Genomic DNA, 22040 nt, shown 5'->3' with positions numbered 1-22040 from the left:
CCCCTCTCGAGGTGATTGCCATCAGCTGTCACTCATTAGGCAATCAGCACTCTTCAGTGTAGGGACGGGCGGCACCTGGCAGGAAGAGAAGAAGAGACAGCATTAGCCATCATGCACAGACACACACACATCACATACAAAACATAACACATTAAATATACTAACCTGATGTTCAGATGGTGTCATAAATACAGTAATAATGGTAATGACCAACCCACGTACCCATGTACGTCACAGTGAGATTGAACGTCTCCCCCCGGCTAGAGACAACCGAGCCCTGGACGACCTAAACGTCAAGGTACAGTCCCTAGTAGGGATGCTCGGGTCCCAACGAGACCAGGGGATGTACGAGTTGTACGCCAACTCCAATGTGGAGCGCATATTGGAGAAGCTCCCCCCATTCCGCCAAGAACGCTTTCGGCGGCAACGAAGCTACCGTGACCCGAATGGCCCAGAACAGTCACTGCTGGATCTCGCTGACTTCCTAGCCAGGGAGGTTAGCAGCCTAAGAATTGACACCTTCGCATGGGGTGGCTCGAACATTAAAGAGGGACAGAGGAGCTTTAAAGACCAAAGCAGGCCCATCACAGTGATGCACCAGGCCGAGTCGGTGTCACGGCAGACGAGTCACAACCCCCCCGCCAAGGAGAAATGGAAGACTGCCTGTCAATACTGCGACAGTGAACACTGGCTGTCACAGTGCGACGCATTCAAGAGACTGACCACCGCCGAAGTAAGTCAGTGGATTAAAGATAACCGCCGCTGCTTCCGCTGCGCGCGCGGCCACATGGCAGCAGAATGCCGCCTTAAGAAGAAGTGTGGCAAGTGTGACGGCGCTCACCTCGAAGCACTGCACGAGAGCAACAAGCGCCCACCAGAAGACCAAAGTAGGCCCATCACAGTGATGTACCAGGCCGAGTCGGTGTCACAACAGAAGAGTCACAACCCCCCCGCCAAAGAGGAATGGGAAATGGAGGTTCCAGAATTCAAGATCACATGTAGTTACTGCCAAAGCGGACACTGGCGGTCGCGGTGCGGCGCATACAAGAAACTGACCCCCGCCGAAATGAATCAGTGGGGTGAGGCTAACAAGCAGGATGCCGCTTACTGCGAATCACTGCGCGAGGCCCACAAGCGAAGATTAGCTCTACAAAGCGACCAGGGAACAGAAGTGCTCCACATCGACCCCGCGAATCGTGGGAGCCCCAGAGTGCTCCTCAAGGTAGTACGAGTACTCCTCAGCCACGGGGACAAGGTACTCGACACCTACGCCGTCCTCGACGATGGGTCGGAGAAGACACTCCTCGCCTCCGCCGCGACCCAGTTGGACCTGCGGGGACCAGAGGAGACCATGACCCTCCGTACCATTCGTCAAGATTTACAGACAATCAAAGGTGAAAACGTCTCGTTCACTATTGCAGCGATCGACCAGCCTGAGAAGCGGTACAGCATCAGCAAGGCGCTCATGAGCTACGACATAGGTTTGTCACGCTACAATTACCCCATCCCACAGCTGAGGGAAAAGTACGACCACCTACGCCAACTGCCCATACCGCTCATCAGCGGAGCTACACCGACCCTACTCATTGGCTCCGACCACGCGGACCTCATTGTCCCAACCAAGGCGGCCCACATCGGACCCAAAGGATGCCCAGCCGCGGTTAAGACCCGACTGGGGTGAACGCTCCAGGGCCCCCTCTATGGACCTGCCAGCCAACCAACGTCCACACGCTGCCTTTACATCAAGGTGAGCGACACAGACAACACTCTCCTACAGCACGTTGAGAGGCTATGGACACTAGACGCGCTGCCATTCAAGACCGAACGCAAGATGGTTCGGTCCAAAGAGGACAAGTATGCCATCGCTCTACTAGATCAGAAGACTACGAGAGTCGAGGTAGACGGAGTGTTCAGATACGCAACCCCACTCTTGAGGCGGGACGGGATGCCCACTGCCTACAGAGCGTATCCACGCCAGAAGAAGCAGAGAGCATCCTAATGAAGCTACGGGCTTCGTTAGCCAACGGTGGATTCGACAGTGGGCCAGTAGCGACCCTCAAGTTCTCCGGCACCTCCCTCCAGAGACCAAGGCCGTGAGCAGCGAGACCTGGATGGCGCACACCCCAGGCGAAGCGCAAGAGATGACCCTGGGCCTCGTCTGGCGCTTCAAGACGGACTCGCTTCACTACCGACACACACCTCTGAGGACGGATCAAGAGACGTCCACGACTAGACTGACCACTCGGCGGCGTGTGTACCGAACAGTCGCTAACCAGTACGACCCAATGGGGTGTATCCTCCCCTACACCACCCGGGCGAAGATGCCGGTGAGAGAACTGTGGGCCAAGGAGCAGGGCTGGGAAGACCCCATACCCGAGCACCTAGCTACCACATGGAGAGAGTGGGAGGATGAACTTGTCTTACTCCGCGAGGTGGCCATCCCGCGGAGTCACTTCCCCCCTACCGTGCGACTGGAGAAGTGTCAGACAGACCTGCACGTCTTCAGCGACGCCTCAGAAGTGGCGTACGGATCAGTGGCCTACCTGAGGGCTCAAGAAGAGGGAGTTCTGAACTCCAAGCCCCTCAGCTACGCTCCAAGCGACGTAGCTGACATCGAACCCATCACCCCAAACCGCCTCTTGATGGGGCGGCCGGACCCTGCCCTTTCTCAGACGGTGTACAGACAGGACGGAATGAACGGACGGAGAATGTGGAGACACAGCCAAGTACTGGCCGACCAGTCTTGGGCCCGCTTCCTCCTACGCTACCTACCCTCCCTTCCAGCCCGTCAGAAGTGGGTTAAAGACAGGGACAACCTGACCGTGGATACCGTCGTGATGATAATAGACCAGTCACTACCCCGAGCTACGTGGCCAGCCGGCCGTGTGAGCAGAGTGATTACTGGTTCAGATGGGAAGGTCAGAGCGGCAGAAGTCATCGTCCAAGGGCGGACTTATAACAGACCAGTAGCTAAGTTGATAGAGCTTCCTGCGTTCCCTGACCCCCCTGACGACGACGATAACCCACTGACCTTATAGATTATTTCCAACTCCCCATAGCACATTATGGAGAAGTTGACTTGACCCTTAATATTAATCTGTGCCCCATATTTTATTTACTAATTAGGTGCGGACTAATTAGGGGGCGGCTGTTCTGAAGGTCCAGATTAACACTGAAAGTCTGCGTTTATTGTTTTGTATAACTTGTATATTGTTTATATATATAAGATATATATCTTTGCGCCACCTGTTTGCATAACAGTATTCTTCGCTCGCCTTATTGGGTCCCATCCTTGACGTTGTAGGCGCCAGAGACGCGCCCCCTAGACATGGTTTCTAGACATGTTCAGACACGTTCAGACAAGCCCAGAGCAAGCGCATTGATTCTGTACAGGTGAATAGGCTGAGCCCAATAGGGATCAGATTGAGTATATTGTGTAGACGGTGCAAGCCGCAGCAGCGGCAGTAACACCACAGGAAAACTAGCAGAGCGAGAGAGTGAGACGTCCGGTACAGTTGTACGCAGACCGACAGCGGTGTATCGTTATAGAGAGCTAATGGCTACTTAGATACAACTATAATATTGTCAAGCCATTATTGGCACAGTATAGTGACTCGTGTAAGCGAAGTAACGTGGAGAGACTTATAGTTAAACCCAGCGCCGTTTGGATATAACTACTCATTGGAGACCGTCTGCGGGTTAGCTTCAAGTACAAACGAAGCTAGCTAGCTACCATCTATGCCAACAGGCTTTTGGATTAATAGCTATTAACCCTGCCATCGGGCGCTAGGATTACAAGGACCGTTTCTGTACGAGACCCCTTCTTCCAGCGGCGACAGGATTATCCGACCAGTCTACAGTCTCTCTGGGGCAGGAGCTCTAGAGAGAACCCATCGTCTCCAGCCACCATTTGCTTTTCCCTGTATCGCCTCGATTCGTCTCACTCCCTTCAGAGCTCCGGTCGAGTATCCGTAGTCTAGGAATTGATTGATTGATTGAAAACTTTATTAACAGATTGCAGAATGGGTACAGTACAGTACAGCTCAATACATACAATTGTTAAGGGGATGCAGACCAGAGAAAGACTTTCGTCTTGTTTACATCAGGGTCCCCCATTTTCAATTCATCGTAACATATGTGACATACATGACATACCGATAGACAGTACTGCTACATCTATACATTTATGACATACCAGATTTGCAATTACAGTACTGTTTGTGATACAAAAAGAGTCCAGAAAAAAAAGAGTATATACATTAGACGTAGAAACTGTACATTGGATTGGGTAGGTGGGGGTCAGGCCACGTGAGCGGATCGGCGCGGCCGAGAAATCCGCTCTTCGCTCCTTAAAGCTTGGTCCGCTCCGCTAATCGATCATGTTGACCCCGCCCCCAAGTCGCTCTCCGCTCGCTCCCCGCTCACCTTGAATCGAGCCCCGCGCCAGATCGCTCGGCAGATTTTTTTTTTTTTTTTTGAGCATGGTGTAAATCAGCTCAAACTACAACAGTCTACACCCCCTGGGCCCCTTAACAATTGTTTGTATTGAGCCGCATTGTAATTGTACCCATTCTGCAATGTTAAATAACGTTGTTTATCCATCCACTAGCTCTATTAAGCGATGATAGGCTAGCCGAGCCACAATGCTATGGTCGCTGCCATTAACGTTAGCATGTAAGCTAACGTCAACAACAATGGCGTCGATACGTTTTCTATCAGGAGTGAGTGTGGGCGTCTCTACAGTGACAAAGCCTGAACCGGATATCACAGGTTCACCCTTCTCATTGGTTGAAAATGGCCTTCATGTTTGTACATCGCCATCTGTTGCTTTGGCATTGTACTGCATGTATATTACATCAACAGTGTTAAACCACTGTGAGCGACCTGGAGTGGATTGGAGCGGAGGAGAACTCTCGCTCCGGACGTCGCGCCGACCCATTTTAAAACCCACTCCTCGCTCACGTCAAAACCGCCCGCTCCGCGCCCCGCGCCGCTCACGCTCCGATTCGCTCACATGGCCTGGTGGGGGTGGGGGGGGACTGTACATTGGAGGTGGATGGGTGGGTGGGGGGGGGGGGGTTGGGTAGGAGTGGGGGGGGGGGGGGGGGGGTGGGTAGGAGGGGTGGGTGGGGGACACTGTACAACTGTACAAACAACACTGTACATTGGATTATTGACAAGACCATACTTGGTAATTTACTGTACATTGGAGGGGGTTGTGTTCGGACATTTACAGGAGCCAGTTTCGAGTTGCAGTCTCCCTTAGGTGTTTTTTGAGAGTGTTTTTGAAAGTGGGTAGTGATTCACATTCCTTTACAGCTTTGGGTAGGGCGTTCCACATTGATGTGGCATAATTGCGAAACGTGTTTAGTCCCTTGTTTGAGCCGAATCTGGGTTTAACATGATTTGTGGAGCTCCCTCTGGTGTTGTGATCGTGGTATTCACTGACCTTTGGGAAGTATTTTGTCATGTACATGGGTACCTTGGTCGTGTAGTGTATCTTGTAGACCAGGCCCATTGCAAGTTGCTGTACTCTGTCGTCTACTCTAAGCCATCCTAGGTTGTCAAAGTGGGCAGGGGTGAGGTGGGTTCTAGGAGTAAGGTCAAGCAGTAGTCTGACCAGTTTGTTTTGAGATGTTTGTAATTTTGTTTTTAGCGCCTTTGAGGTGCTTTGGTACCATGAGGTGCAAGCATAGTCGTAGTACCCTTGAATGAGTGCTCCTGCTAGAGTCTTCAGGGTATTCTTGTTTACCAGTGAGGAGATCCGGTACAAGAATCGAGTTCGTTGGTTGACTTTTTTTATTACATTGGATGCCATTTTGTCACAGGAAAGATTTGCCTCTAGGATGGAACCCAGGTAGGTAATATCTTCTTTCCTTGTGACAATATTGTCACCCACTGTAACTGAGAAGCCGTCGGTCTTGCTGAGTTTGTTATTTGAACCGAAGAGAATGGACTCTGTTTTGCCCATGTGTAATGATAGTTTGTTATCAGCGAGCCATATGCAGATTTTGCCTAGTTCTGAGCTGAGGGTTTTTTCAACCTGTAACTTGTTCTTGTCAGAGACCAGCAGGGCTGAGTCGTCCGCAAACAGGAACAAGTTGCAGTCACAAGCTGACGACATGTCATTTGCATAAATTAGGAACAGTAGCGGACCTAGTATGCTTCCTTGTGGAACACCACAGCTTACTGTGAGGGGGGGGGATAGGGTACCGTTTACCTCCACCATCTGCTCTCTCCCCTCCAGGTAGGATTGCATCCAGCTCACTGATAGACTATCAAAACCAATTGCTTTTAGCTTGTCAATCAGAATGGTGTGATTGACAGTGTCGAAGGCCTTTTGTAGGTCCAGCATGACCATGCCGCAGTATTTGCCCGCGTCCACCTCTTGTTTGATGTGGTCGTTTAAATAGAGAAGGCATGTGTCAGTGGAGTGGGATGTTCTGAAGCCAGATTGGAATTCGTAGATTAGATTTTTTTCCGCAAGGTATTTTTCGACCTGTTCGTATACAATTTTTTCCATGACTTTCGAGATGGAGGTAAGGATAGAAACAGGGCGGTAGTTGCCTGGGTCTAATTTACTGCCTTTTTTGTGCAGAGGGGTCACTCTCGCAATTTTGAAGTCCTTGGGGACGTGTCCCTGTTTTATGGAGAGGTTTATTATGTGTGTGATGACTGGGGTGATGGCGGCTGCTGAGTCTCTGAGGAATTTGGAGGGGATGTTGTCATGGCCAGTGGCCTTGTTGGGTTGGAGGGCGCTCAGTTTTTTGAGTACCTCATCTGTTGTTACCATTTCCAGTTTGAAGTCGTCTTTGTGGACCCCTAGGTTCTTGTAGTATGCTACTATGTGTTCTACCCCATAATGCCCTGAGTGGGAGGGTAGTTTGTTTACCAGTGTTGTGGCTATGTTTGTGAAGAAACTATTTAAGTAATTGGCTACATCCAGCTTTTCTGTGATGAGCGTGTTGTCTGTCTTTATGTTTATGTTTGAGAATCTGGTTTTAAGTTTTTTACTGCAGCCTAGTTGGTTATTGAGTAATTTCCAAAGTTCACGTGGTTTGTTTTTGTTTTCCTCGGTTTTGTCATTGATGAATTTTTTTTTTGCTGTTTTGATCATGGAGTTTACATCATTTCTTAGTCTGTTTCTTTCCAGTTTGAGTTCAGTCACGTGGGCTTGGAGTTCACTGCTCGTGCTTATGGTAAGCTTTGACTGACTTTTACGAAACTCTGAGCATTTTTTGTCTCTGGTTTTCATAGCGGTCAGTATTTCAGCGTGCATCCACGGCTCAGCGCGATTTTTTACCCTGGTGGTTCTTAGGGGGGCCATGTTGTTTAGTATCGTTGAAAATTTGGTTTTGAAGCCAAGCCATGTTTCTTCAACCAGTGTACCATTGAGCTCATCTGACCAGTCCAGACTCTCCAGTTCAAGGTTAAAGGCCTCGCTAGAGTAGGTTTTGAGGTCTCTAGATGTGACTGTTTTGTGACAGCCAGCCTTTTGTTTTAGCTTTTTGCGCGTACAGAATATCATATAATGATCACTTAACCCGCATGCTATAACCCCTTTATTGGCGATCTTGGACTTGTCAGAGGTCAGGATGAGGTCAATGGTAGTCTGAGTTGACTCACACACACGTGTGGGTTGTGTGATTAGTTGGCTGAGGCCGTGCAGATCACAAAACCTATTGTAGGATTTGAAGACGGGTGCATCTTTTTGTTGCATATCCGTGTTCCAATCCCCAATAAGAATCATTTCTGTATCCTCAACTCCAGCTAAGCACGCATCCAACACATCATAAAAGCCATTTTGGTCTGGCGGTCTGTAAATTGTGCCGACTAGAACAGATTTAGCCCTTTCAAATAGAATTTCTACAAAAACAGTTTCAATAGCCTCATGATCTAGGTCTGTACGGTTAATACATTTAGTGTCTTTATGAATGTACATACAGACACCTCCTCCATGCCTGTTCCTGTCATTGCGGACTAAAGAATAGTTCTCTAATTCAATTTCCGGGTCTGTTACTGATAAGTCCAGTTTAGTTTCTGAGAAACATAGTATGTTTACCTTTCCGCTACTGAAATGTTGTCTTATTTCTGCCAGTTTGTGCCTGAGGCTATTTACATTAAGATGAAAGATATGTAGTCCGTTTTTATCTGCTGTGATGTCAATATCCTTGAGATAAAGGTAGGATTCTTCTTCTGTGGGAAGGGGGGGGGGCTCTGTGATGTCCGGAGGGGGGGTGGGGGATCCTTTGATCAAGGTGGGTGTCCCGCGACGGGAGGGGGGTGGGGCTGTGTTGTTATTATTTGGTCCGTGTGTGGGAGGGGGGGGGTGGGTGAGATTCTTTGTCATGTTCATCTGCTGGCGTCGCCTGGTGGTGGAATTCCGTGGGGAGGGGGCATGGGCCAGGGGCTGTGTTTATTCCATCCCGCCGGCTCCCTGCTGTGGAGACGTCTCGTCCTCCCGTGTGTTCCTCTGCGGCGGCGCCGGGTGTGTTGATTGCTCCGGCATCGGGTGGAAAGTAGGCACCCGAAGCCATCGTTTCATCCTGTAGAGCCAGACCCAGTCGTCGCGTCTGTGTTCGCGTCCTGACGGGGGTCCTGACGGGGGTCCTGACGTGGCTGGGTCCGGGGTTGACACTGTTGTTGTTGTGAGAAGGATGTTGTTGTCGTTGTTGATCGCGACGGCAGTCATCACTGCTCCGGTGACGGGTGGAATGTATGCACCCGACGCCGGTGTTAGGATGTTGGTGTCGTTGAAAAGGATGTTGTTGTCATTATTGTTGATCGCGACGGTAGCCGTCACTATTTGTGGGAGCCTCTGATTCATCACTTTCTGTTGTAGTCGTGTAGTCGGGCCCGGGTTTAATTTAATATCTCCCGCAAGGAGTAGATAAAGGAACCATTCGTTACCGCTGACTTTATTGCACTGACATTCTATTATTAAAGGAGAACCGTAATGAATAATATGTATGTTGCTATGACTATTAAAATGCTGTTAACTTGGTATCCCTGTCCCCGCGCAGTCAATTGAGTGTCCGCCATTTTGTCTAACTGTACTGTCTGGCTATTAATATTCTTTAGTAGTGGTTTAATCTAAACAATCTTTTAATACAGTCCGGGTTGTGTAGCCCCTTAGCTACAGAGCGGATGCAGGAGAACTGGACAGGTCACTTACAAATATACACAGATGGGTCCATGGACCCAAACAGTAAAAGGGTGGGGTTTACAATCCACATTACCGCCCTGCGGGTCACCCAGAGCAGACGGCTGTCAAATGGTTTTGACATCAGAAGTAGTGGCCTTATTATGGGCAGTAAATTGGGTGGAAGAAGTGAGGCCGCAGCAGGTGGTTATCTGCTCGGACTCTGCGGCTGCGCTGATGGCTCTGCAGGGTGGGAGGTCACGGGTTAGGTCAGATCTCATCTGCAAACTGCTAACTACATTGTATAGAGCAGAATGGGCAGGAATCGAAGTGGGGTTCATATGGGTTCCAGCCCATGTGGGGGTGGAGGGCAACGCGGCTGCGGATTTGGCAGCCAAAGAGGCCCTGAGGAAGGAGGAGGTGGATGTGGGCTTAGCCTTGGGGGTATCAGAATACTGCAGTAAAATAAAGGAGGAGATTACCAGGAGGTGGCAGAAGGAATGGGATGGAGAAAAGAGAGGAAGGTTTTATTACAGTTTACAGAATAATGTTAGGGGAGGGAACGTCACTCTGGGGAACAGCAGAAGGGATTAAGGGAACAGGTGATAATGACAAGGTTGAGGTGTGAATGAATGAATGAAAACTTTATTTAACAGATTGCAGAATGGGTACAATACAGTACGGCTCAATACATACAATTGTTAAGGGGATGCAGACCTGAGAAAGACGTTTGTCTTGTTTCCATCAGGGTCCCCCACTGGACACTGTGGACTAGCAGGGGGACTGGCTCGCATAATTTGGGAAGCATGGAAACGGATTGTCTGTGTGAATGTGGGGCAGAAGAAACGGTGCAACATAACATGTGTTTATGGAATGCATCAGAACGGCGTAAGGCCACAGAATTGTGCAGTACCTAAAAACAATCGATGTGAGGCAGCAATACGCCGACGGGCGTCTAGACTGCCCCGAAAGCCAAAAGAAGAAGAAGATTCTTGTCACGCGAGAGAGAGAAGGCTTGTTCAAGATGGATTTCGGTTTGCCTCGACTAGTAGACGAGAGTAGCCGAGTGAAGCCGGGGGAGGAGTTAAGAGGGCGGACACTGCCGATTTCACGAGAGCCCCTCGCCTAGTCTCGCGCGGCAGATACGCTTTCACGTCACCACACACACATTACACACCTGTCCAGCTCATTATAATGCGATGGCCGTGTGCAAAATTAGATCAGATTCAAATGTACAGCACACCATATACTGCTACAGTGGAATATACTATTCATATACCATAATGTATACCATCTTGTTGCGCGCTCCTGGCCGCACGCACACACAACACACTGCTGTATGTGTATGTGTGTCTGACAGCTTGAAGTTTATCATGATGATATGATGATAAGTTGATAACGCATAACATAATAAAGTTTTCAATCAATCAAACGTCTCATAACTCCCTGGCTGTCACATGGCTGGTGACTGACAACTTTTCTGAGCCAATAGGCGCTTTGCGCGACCGTAGCAAGTCGCTTCCCAGCCGGGAGCAGCCGGTTGAGAGGTACTGTGGAGCCTCGCTCTGAATGCTGCGCGCGGCTCGCTCCCGCGGGAGTTCCGCGCCTCGCCTCGCCAGATTTTCAGAGCAAATCGGACAACATTCTAACCGTCATGCAACGCGCTTGGCGAGGCCGTAGTAAAACCTGCGCAGATCTGCGTCCGCCTATCCCATCTTGAACAAGCCAAGAGGGAGGGGGAGTAGGGTCGAGCTGCAGACTCGGAGCCTCGGTCCAGATTGGAACTTCCGCCCTGCCACAGGACTATTACTCATGTGACAGGGCAATGCGCTGATTGGCGGAAAGTACGGAAGTATCTCGAAGTACGTCTGACGTATCTCGAATTACGTCTGACGTTTCTCTACGTTAGCGAACATTAAACGTTGTATTCATAAAATAATATAAATTCAGCAGCATGGGGAGGGCCTGGGGGAGGGGAGGTACAGGTAGTAGAAGACATAGAGGTACAGGTCACATAATTATAGTACAGTGGAGAAGTAAAAATAGAATAAAAAGGCAGTGGAAACAATATACAATATTATTAACTCTAATAATAACACGCCTCGCGGGCTCATAATACGAGAGCCGTGGGTCTGGGTCTGCATTGTATAGAGCGGATCCCCCGGCCGTATTCAAGCGCTGGAGCGCTTTGCGATGGATCAAACTGTATTAATATAGTAGTAATAATAGTAGTTGGCTAGTTGCGCGCTTCTGGCCACCTCCCGCAGTGCGGCATACACACATACTGTCTGTACGTACGTGCAAAATTAGTTGTCAAGAGCCAATCGCACAGGTTGCCTCATCTCAAATCCATTCTGAGAACGGAATGCAGTGCCCGCGACGAGGGTCTTGATTGATTGATTGAAAATTGTATTAACAGATCATGCTGGACCTACAAAAGGCCTTTGACACTGTCAATCACTCCATTCTTGATTGAACATTTTATTAACAGATTGCAGAATGGGTACAGTACAGTACAGCTCAATACACACAATTGTTAAGGGGATGCAGACCAGAGAAAGACTTTTGTCTTGTTTACATCAGGGTCCCCCATTTTCAATTCATCATAACATATGACATACACGACATACAGATAGACAGTACTGCTACATCTATACATTTATGACATACCATATTTGCAAATACAGTATTGTTTGTGATACAAAAAGAGTCCAGAAAAGAGAGTATATACATTTGACGTAGAAACTGTACATTGGAGGAGGTTGGGGGTGGGGGGGGACTGTACATTGGAGGTGGTTGGGGGGGGGGGGCTGTACTGTACTGTACCCATTCTGCAATCTGTTAATAAAATGTTCAATCAAGAATGGAGTGATTGACAGTGTCAAAGGCCTTTTGTAGGTCCAGCATGATCTGTTAATACAATTTTCAATCAATCAATCAATCAATCAATCAATCAAGACCCGCGTCGCAGGCACTGCATTCCGTTCTCAGAATGGATTTGAGAGAGATCATCAGCAGGCTATATATATTCAGACTCTAGATCTATTTGCAGAGCCAGATGAGATGAGGCAACCTGTGCGATTGGCTCTTGACAACTAATTTTGCACGTACTGTATAGGCTACAGACAGTATGTGTGTATGCGCGCACTGCGGGAGGTGGCCAGAAGCGCGCAACTAGCCAACTACTATTATTACTACTATATTAATACACTTTTATCCATCGCAAAGCGCTCCAGCGCTTGAATAGGGGGATCCGCTCTATACAATGCAGACCCACATAATGAGCCCGCGAGGGTGTTATTATTAGAGTTAATAATATTGTATATTGTTTCCACTGCCTTTTTATTCTATTTTTACTTCTCCACTGTACTATAACTATGTCTTCTACTACCTGTACCTCCCCTCCCCCCGGCCCTCCCCATGCTGCTGAATTTATATTATTTTATGAATACAACGTTTAATGTTCGCTAACGTAGAGAAACGTCAGACGTAATTCGAGATACGTCAGACGTACTTCGAGATACTTCCGTACTTTCCGCCAATCAGCGCATTGCCCTGTCACAGGAGTAATAGTCCTGTGGCAGGGCGGAAGTTCCAATCTGGACCGAGGCTCCGAGTCTGCAGCTGGACCCTATTGGAGTGGGGAGGCGTGAGTCCATAGATATCTATAGAACACTAGATAGCTTAAGGCGGAGTCACCAGCGTCACTGAGCCGCCGCCATCTTGCCCAGGTCAGCCTTGAGAGTGAGTGAGCTGCACAGACAAAAATACTCATAACTCGCTGAAATATTGACGGATTTACAAACGGGTTGGTTTGCTATAAACATCAAAGATGTAGTTATGATACTGCATACTTATAAAAAAAATTAAATATGTATGCTTGTAATAAACCAAACCGTTTGTAAATCCGTCAATATTTCAGCGAGTTATGAGTATTTTTGTCTGTGCAGCTCACTCACTCTCACTTAAGGCTGACCTGGGCAAGATGGCGGCGGTTCAGTGACGTCGCTCTCCATTGGCCGACAGCGCGGGTAAGCTATCTAGTGTTCTATATATATCTATGCGTGAGTCCGCCCAATGTTAACATGCACATTGCACAGTGCCTCCACTCCACTAGTCGGCAGTACTTCGCATGTAACGTTACTATAACAGTGTTTGCGGAAGCAGTCGAGTAGTGTATGTATCGGTATCCACGAGTTTTCGGCATGGAATCGTATTTATTTTATTGACGAGGAACACCGGTGAACAAAATATTCCACCGTATTCACCGGGTCTTTCCAATTTGCGAAAGTGAGACGAATGTGGTCAGAGAATCAGAAGAGTGGACATGGTCGATTTAGGGTTCATGGCGTTAGCTAATTGCGCCCAAATACTAATCGACTAACGTTACGCAGTGTTCAGATCAATAGGTCAGTCGTTCTGACCCGTGATCCCTAAACATGGCTATGCCTCTCCGAATGTTCTCCCTGGCCGCCAGGCTTAGCTCTCTCCCAGTCGTGTCCACTTTATCAGTAAGGATCTGTCGGTTTGCCAGCAGAGATGCCAATGTCCGGACATTACAGAGCATTGTGAACAGAGTTGTAAACAGAAGGTCAAGTCAGAAGGACGAGAGGTTTGAAGAGGACCCCGATGACGTGGACGACGTGGAGGACAAGCTCCAGTCCTTGCTCGGGTGATTACTTGTATAAATCATTCGGATGTGCCCTGGTGATCTTACCCTGGGGTAAGTCAACTAACAATCTCGTGTGCTTCTCAGAAAGGAGAGGAAAAAGCAGAGGACGGTGAAATACCATACGATGAGGCGACAAATGACTCCATCAGGACCACCAGAGAGGAAGCTGAGTTGGGAGGCTATGGAGCAGATTAGGTGATGACCGCTGCAATATGCAATATTGTACTGCTATATTAATTTAGTTAATATTCCATTTTATATTATTCTGTCCAACGACCAAATCAGTTTCAGGTTTGCTTTTATTTGTCACATATAAATAAAGTACATGTACATTACAGTGAAATGCTTGGCTGTATGAGCCCCTGAGAATGTGCTTCATACAGTAAAATAAAGTAAGTAAAAGAGGAATAAGTCCCACCACTATACAAACTAAAGTACAACTTAAGTACAACCTAAGTACAATGAAGTAGAAATGCAGACAGTGAGGTACAACAAATTAATAAAAAAGGCAAGATGCCCTTTTTTTTTAATTAATTGTATGATTCAAGAGGTTTATTCATCACATACATACACAAGAAGACATATAGTGAAATGAAGGAGACATATTAGTGGAATGTGTATGTGTAAACTACTTGGCAATAAAGACCATTCTGATTCAGTAGTGCACCTTTCTCTTTTTTACACCACAGTACAGTGGTGGTAGTGGACTTCGTCACATGGTGCGATAAAAACCACCTGCAGCTAAATGTGGCGAAGACCAGGGAACTGGTGGTGGAGCTGGGGAGGAGAAGGAGTGCACCTGTGACCCCCATTTCCATCAGGGGAGTTGATGTGGACATGGTGGAGGTGTACAAATACCTCGGTGTGCACATGGACAACAAACTGAACGGGTCAAAACATGCAGAGGCACTGTACAAGAAGGGCCAGAGCCGACTCTACTTCCTCAGAAGGCTGAGATCTAGTTCAATGTTGTTCCGAGTCGGTGGTGGCGGGCGCCTTCTTATACGCTGTGACCTGCTGGGGCAGCGGACTGAGAGCAGGGGACACAAACAGGCTGGATAAGCTGGTCAGGAAGGCCAGTAGCGTGGTTGGGGTGGAGCTGTACTCTCTAGCGAGGGTGGCGGAGAGGAGCCTTGCTAACGCTAAGCTCCAGGCCATCAGGGAAAACCCCTCCCACCCACTATACACAGACTTGGCTGACAGGAGGAGCATGTTCAGTGCTAGGCTCACACTACCTAAATGCAGCACTGAACGGCACAGCACAGGAAGTCCTTCATTCCGACAGCCATCAGACTATACAATGCATCACTGAGCACAGAGTGACAGTTACCATCTACCTGGACTCTTACTTTTGAAACAGCACTGTGCAATATTACACCTACTGTAGACCAGTATATTTTTACTGTATATTTTATTCTATTCTTAGGACATTTGTTTTGTTGTTCTTATTCGTGACTTGTTCCGTCTAAATGTTTAATGTGAGCGATTTGCAGTGTCAAATTTCCCTTGGGATAATAAAAGTATTTCTATTCTAACTCACATAAATGTAAAAATGTTCTTCCGTCACTCATCCCCCAGATATCTGAAACAGGAGGAACCAGAGGAGTGGACGGTAGAGCGCTTAGCTCTGGGCTTTTCCGTCACCCCAGACGTCATTCTAAGAGTCCTCAGGAGCAAATTCGCCCCCACTCCGGAAAGAAAAGCCAAGCAGAACGCTAAAGTAATGGCACGCCTCGGAGTCACACAGCCGGCGCTGCCTATGGGCAGTGAAATGGGACGGGACAGACGTGAGCTGCCCGGGTACGCTAGTACGCCATCCATGTTGTCCTCCGGGAGTGGGACAGGTTCCTTGGTCACCTTGGCCAGTCAGACTCTGATGCCTGAGAGCGCCGGCTCTAAAGCCCTGGCAACCACCGCCGATCCTAAATACCTAGCAACCACCGCCGGTCCTGCTGCTGTCGCCACTCTGTCCACAGAGCTCTCAGCCTCACCAGCCTTTTATAGCAAACATGCGTCAGTGACGACAACATCGACAGCGGAAGAAGACGACACCGTTTATGATGAAGAGGAGGACGTGGAGGAAGAAGACAGCTGGGATGGACTGGTGTTATCAGAAGAAGAACTTGAGGAATTTATGGTGTCGTTGGCAAAGCCCTCTCCAGCGGTGCAGGTTGGGATAGAGTTCTTTGACAGCAAGGGTAACTTCCTGTATAGAATCTGAGGACTTCCTGTATGACTCACTGGCTGGTGTGAGTTGTGAAGTAATCCTGACTCCCGTCCACTTTGTAGCTCGGGATCAAATGAGCTTCTTTACTGATTAGAGATGCTCTACCCGGGTGTTGCAATGATACTGGCTTGAATTTGTCCAGCGTTCAAGGTATCCAAAACCGCTTGTTGTGGCAAATGTGACAGGAATGTTGTGTGAAGACTGAGCACTTTCTATAAATGTATGTATAGACTAGTGAAAATGTCACCACTGGTAAACTACAGTCAACAGCCACACAATTTGTACACCTTTTTTGTGTTCATCATTAGCCTCAGTTTTCACTTTGACTTAAAAAAAAAAGGGCAAGATGTTTTGGGGAAGTCAAGGAACAACTTTAATTTATTGGTCAACCAAAAGCAAACTGTCTCAAATATACAGAAGTAGAGAAACCATAGTGGATACAAAGATGTAACATTGTATATTTACAGAACCATCACAAATGAATTATTAATTTATACAGCAGTTTAAACTGTAAAAAAAGTGTCGCCACCACTCAATTCAACAGACCTTCATTAAATAATTAAAAACAAGTGTCTCGCCCAGTCAGTGTGTAGCAGCTACATATGCCTGTGTGTACTCTCTCTTCAGTTGAGCTTATTCTCAATTAAGACCAAGAGATGATGTCTCTTAAGTGAAACATAGTAAGGAGAATAATTTGGTCATATATACTGAACTTAATAGTTGATTGCAAACAATTATCAGTGAATACACGCTTGCCACACGTTGAGAGGGCTCATATATCCTCCTACCAGGCACTTGTATAACCACATCCAGACAATTATCACATTCATTGCACTCTGAACCTGCTCATCGCAAATAAATAAAAACCTATGGAAAAAACACATTCAAGACAACATAAAATTGTAGGACAAAAGTCGAAAGGAGCACAAAAAACCCTGACCGATGGCACGAGGGATAAGGTTAACTGTTGAGAGCAGGCAATGGCCATTCAGTTAACCTTTCAAAATAGTAGCTTTGTAATTTTCAGATGGATAAAAAGTACTCTTTACAGCAGTAGTTGAGTAGAATGGCCTAAAAGCCCCCCTACCCCCCAGTTGGAAACCTTTAATATGCCTGTGATTCTAGAGTTTGCTCACCTCGTTTTCAAAGACATACAGTGCAGAAAAATATTGACAGCTTATACAACCACGCCTGTTACTGTTACTCCTCCCTTCAAATATGCTAGCATCAATCATACTAGACTACATTTACATAATTACATTGCTTTGCTCTTATCGTGTGTTAGACTGCTTCTGTCCTAATAAAATTATGCATTGTAAGTTATACAAAATAGCTGCAGATATTTACTATCAAACTAATATATTTTCTAATTGTCTCAACAGTGTAGTCACTCTTAGACTACATCGTAATTTGACATTGATTTGACGTCATATCCTAATTAAGTTATGTTCTTGTTTTGACAAAAAAAACAGCTCAACTAATCACAAACATGCCTCGTATACAATGTATTTTTTCTTTACAGTAGTAATTCCAGTCTTATCACATTAGTCCTGACGCCACATTTAGGATTGTTTCCCCCATTCAGAGGACCTTGTGCTTCAAGCAGTCACAGCTGCAGTTATTACTTTAGGAATTGAATCTTGCCTTGAAAACAGCCACACACAGGGTTCAACACAAGAGAGTGACGTGTGGAACCTCAGCCTGCATACCGTTGTTACATCATTTATTCATTAAAATGGCCCAATTGGAGAAATTCTTCCGGCTGGGGAAAGTGTTAAGTGTGCCGTACACAGTGTATCTAGACATGTTATTGCTATCAAACGAAATGCAAAGGGGAGCTCCCTCACTTGCACCTCGTCAATTAGACAATATAGATAAAAAAATCGCGCAACCTGGGTATATAAACATAAGCCAAGCCACGGCAATCTCATTACCACACGTACCCAAAATTAAATCAACAACAATAATGTAAAAAGGAAGGGGGAAAAAAGGTTTATGTACAAGTGCATGAGGAGAGGGGTGAGAAGGAGGCGCACATCTTCGACCGGGAGTGGATACTATTCCCAGAAATGCTCCCCAGGTGGTTGAGTGAGGGCGGAACCCATAATGCAACGGTGATGTGTTAATACCGCTAACTTGCTCCGCAGCAGCGCTCTTTGACCCCCCCCCCCCCCCCCCGCTCTGTTAAGTCCGAACTGCCGCGTCGTTCCTCCCAGAGAACCCGGGGGATGACACGCTAAACAGAATCGATGGTGGAAGCACACTAGTCCCCCTCGCTCGCTTCTCCTCGACCCCCTGGCGTTAAGTGCCGGGTTACAGGAAGCCTCTGTACATTCACTGGATTCCTCGCGGAGGAGAGCAGGGGCGACGGGAGACTCTCCGTCCGGGGTGGCGGAGGTCAGCGGTCACGCTAGAAGGTGCAAAAAAGGAGGAAGTAGCTGCGAAAGAGTCGAGACAGCAGACGGCTGTAGGGATGGTCGTGTCTGCTATTCCAGAAGGTCCTGTGTGAGTACACAAGATGACACTGATGTCCAAAAATATCTTTTTGGCATATTACATACTTTACATTAAATCTTGTGTGTGTAATGCCCTTACATCTTACGTTGGGAGAGCCAACATTACAGTATTTTGCTGGAGAGTATTTTTACAAAGCAGGATTAGCAAGCTAACCAGATAACATTGAGGAAGATTAAACTATATCTTGGATTTGAATCTGTCAAACTAAACTGGATTATTAGGTTCAGGAATGTCATTCAGTCGTACAAACTTAACCCCTGCAATGAAGAACCTTATAACAGTATTATATTTGCAGTTGTGAAGTCTATCCAAATCACTTGGGAGTGTGAATGTGTTTTATCACAAGAAAGTGTTCAACCTCTTCTGTCTTTTAACTATGAATGAACACAACACTTGGCATGTTTAAATAATAAAAGTTTCAAAACATTGTTCCTCTTAAAACTAAATGGAGTTATTGGATTCTTCATCAGATGGCAGAGGCTAATTATGAACAAAGTATCAGAAGTTATCCAATGGTATTTTTTGGAAGGTTATCTGGCTAACTGCGTAATCCCGCTTCCTCCCCCCTTTACTGAAAACCATGTTTGCGTAATCCCGCTTCCTCCCCCCCTTTACTGAAAACCATGTTTGCGTAATCCCACTTCCTCCCCCCTTTACTGAAAACCATGTTTGCCGCCTGTGTGTGAAGGAGGGATGTGTACCTCGTCTGAGTCGTCATGGTACTCTCTCTTGCCGTTCTGCGCGTGATTGCTCTCCAGCGGGTCGTCCACTCCCTCGATGCCGTTAGCCTCGGCGTGCTGCTGCAACACGGAGTACCTGTGGACCAGGAACCTGAACGACACCAGCAAAACACACACAGTCAGAACATGACGCGAGGGAAGAAAAATTGTTCCGAGAGATCTGAAAAAGATCTCATCATGAAGGTTCTTTGTTGTGATTCAGATTAAAATTATTTTGTGAGTTTTTTTTAAATGTACATACATTCAGAAAAACGCGAGATGCTTGTTTTTCCCGGCTCCTCAACCGTAGTATATTTATAGACGACAATATACAACTATACAAACTATACAATACAAGGTAAAAAAAAAAAAAAGTAAGTAGTAAGTGTGCTTTTGTGGTGTGTAAGCCACTTAACACTTTGACTGCCGGAAAACGCTTTACAGCGTCATTCCCGGCCATGCTCAAGTTGCCGGAGGACGCTGTACAGCGTCCTTATATCAATATTTCAAAAATCTGCGATCGGATTCATATTTCCCCTCCGCTGGCCTGAGATCCACCAGGAGGACCCACTGAGCTCTCTGGCGGTTCAGGAGCGCCATCTGGTGACCGATCGGCGCAATCGCCAAACAGGAAGTGCTATGGAGGTTGTGCTGGTCGACCATATTACTTCCGGGCACTCTGTTTGGCTCACAGGACTCGATCTCGACACAATACATAGCGATCGATTGCCAATAACTCGATAAACAACATGATTTGGACATATATACTATTATACAAGCTGGAAATGGACCCGATATTTCTACATACCATAATAGGTAAATGACTGTTCCACGCTCATCGCCCAACGGCGCGAGGAGGATACGGTAAGATTCAGCGTTATTTTTGATCGTATTCCATATAAACTGTTATGATGAACATATCACCCACACTAGATGAATGATATAACGCTGCCCACGGAATTATAAACGATCCCCCGCCCATCCGGTCATCATCAGATCATACGTAGATCATTCTAGAAGTACGTCCAATTGAAATTTTTTATATCGCCCCGATTGCCATCAAACTGTATTTCATCATCAATATAATGCATTTGGGGCTATATATCACGTTCTGGAGAAAGCTGCAGAAAGAGATGAAAACATACTTATACATTAGACCATACTTTACTATGAATATGTGAATGAAAAAGTTTAACGTTGCTACACAATGAACAATACATATAGGACTTTGAATGGGCCCTAATAATGGCAATGTAGCAATAGAATTTAAAAAGTTATAGCCATGCAAAGAAGGGGTACTTCTCCATAGACAAATAGAGCCGGCAACCTATGGTATATAATGAATTTAACCCATGGCACCCAAAGTGTTAAGGTGCTTTTGTGTATATGCTCATAATAGTTATGAGCATTAGTGATAATTCAGAGTATCCATCAGTGTTAGCTCGGTGGAAGTAGCTGTTCAGTGTTCTTTTGGATGTGGACCTGAGACTGGTACCGTCTGCCAGGCGGCATGAGCTCAAACAGTTTGTGGTTCGGGTGGCTGGGGTCTTTCAGGATCCTGTGTGCCTTGCTGACGCACCACCCGGTGAATATACTGTCTGGCATTGCTGTGAGTCAACACCCGTCGTTCTCATTGCTTTCTCCTGCTCCTTCATCTCCATCTCTTAACATCATTCATAATATGCAGACTGCATGTGGCCAGGCTATATCCCGAGTTCTTGACTATCGGGACATGTTGATTACAAACCACGTTTGGGGATCAATAAAGGAATATATCTTATCCACACTGTTTATTACATTGTGGTTATTGTATTGTAAATTAGTTCTATTTTCTATCATTGCTATTTTATACTATTTTAATTGCTTTCTTTTTTTGTCCTACATTACTGATGCGGTTGCTAGGCAGAGGAGACGAGAACAAAATAATTTCACTCCTCTATGCTGTAACAGAATAGGGATGTGACAAAAAATAATCACACTGTACTAGTGACTCAGTGTGTTGTCGTCAAGCCTATGAGACCCTGAAAACATTCCCTTGACGTGGATGGGTTTCTGGTTACTAATCTAGGATACATAGTTATGAATGCGTACTAACCTGCCACCACAGACATATTTCTTGATCAAGAAGACTCCGGCCACGACGCTGAGCAGCATGACGATGATGACGGTGACTATGATGGGTGCAGACTTGGAGTGATTACCCTCGGTCTGGAAACGGAGCAAGAGGAAGGGGGATAGCAACAGATAAAAACACACATCGGAACATTTTAATATTTACAAATATTAGATTAGATTCAAATGTATTACAGCACAAGTACAGTACAACTAAAATAATTTTGGCATCCAACCAGAGTGCAAATGTAGCAGTAAAGTGCAACAGCAATATACAATGTACAGGTGGTTAAACTGGGTACAAAATATAGCAAGAGTGTAGTGCTAATCAGATGTATGTACAGAGTTGTAATGTTAGTATAATAAATAAAGACAGTATGACTACTACTGGCCAGTAGCGTACTAGTAAGAGTAGAATATGTACATATATATTATAGTAAAGGACTATCTAAGTACTGTATATATATATATATATATATATATATATATATATATATATAAGGTGAGAATAAATTATATATATATGGTATATATACAATATACAGAAATCTGCTACATACTATTTCACATGTAGTATTACCCAAGCAGTATTGGCACATCTTGGAATACATATATTCTGTACATGTCTATGCCACTTCACAGCTTCCAGAA

At 46.4% G+C, this 22040-nt stretch overlaps 2 protein-coding genes across 2 annotated transcripts in view; one reads left to right on the top strand and one right to left on the bottom strand.

Annotated features, from left to right (window-relative positions):
• The first annotated feature begins 13339 nt into the window (after window positions 1–13339).
• ngrn (neugrin, neurite outgrowth associated) lies at window positions 13340–16254 on the top strand. The gene is made up of 3 exons (XM_084334133.1): window positions 13340–13814; window positions 13899–14009; window positions 15393–16254. The coding sequence occupies exons 1-3, from the start codon at window positions 13582–13584 to the stop codon at window positions 16033–16035; spliced, it is 987 nt and encodes a 328-aa protein (XP_084190259.1). The 5' UTR covers window positions 13340–13581; the 3' UTR covers window positions 16036–16254.
• Window positions 16255–16700: 446 nt separating this feature from the next.
• Window positions 16701–22040, bottom strand: part of sort1b (sortilin 1b) — a 70675-nt gene continuing 65335 nt past the window's right edge. The window contains exons 18-20 of the mRNA XM_084334132.1: window positions 21373–21485; window positions 19260–19389; window positions 16701–18542 (exon numbers count right to left, since the gene is read on the bottom strand). Coding sequence (XP_084190258.1) covers window positions 18528–18542; window positions 19260–19389; window positions 21373–21485 — 258 coding nt within the window. The 3' untranslated portion in view covers window positions 16701–18527. The remainder of the gene's footprint in view (window positions 18543–19259; window positions 19390–21372; window positions 21486–22040) is intronic.

Source organism: Notolepis coatsorum (genome assembly GCF_963971535.1).
Source record: "Notolepis coatsorum genome assembly, chromosome: 17".
NCBI classification, from domain to species: domain Eukaryota; kingdom Metazoa; phylum Chordata; class Actinopteri; order Aulopiformes; family Paralepididae; genus Notolepis; species Notolepis coatsorum.
The sequence above is the reverse complement of the archived record's forward strand: the minus strand, read 5'-3'. Positions and strand labels throughout refer to the sequence as shown.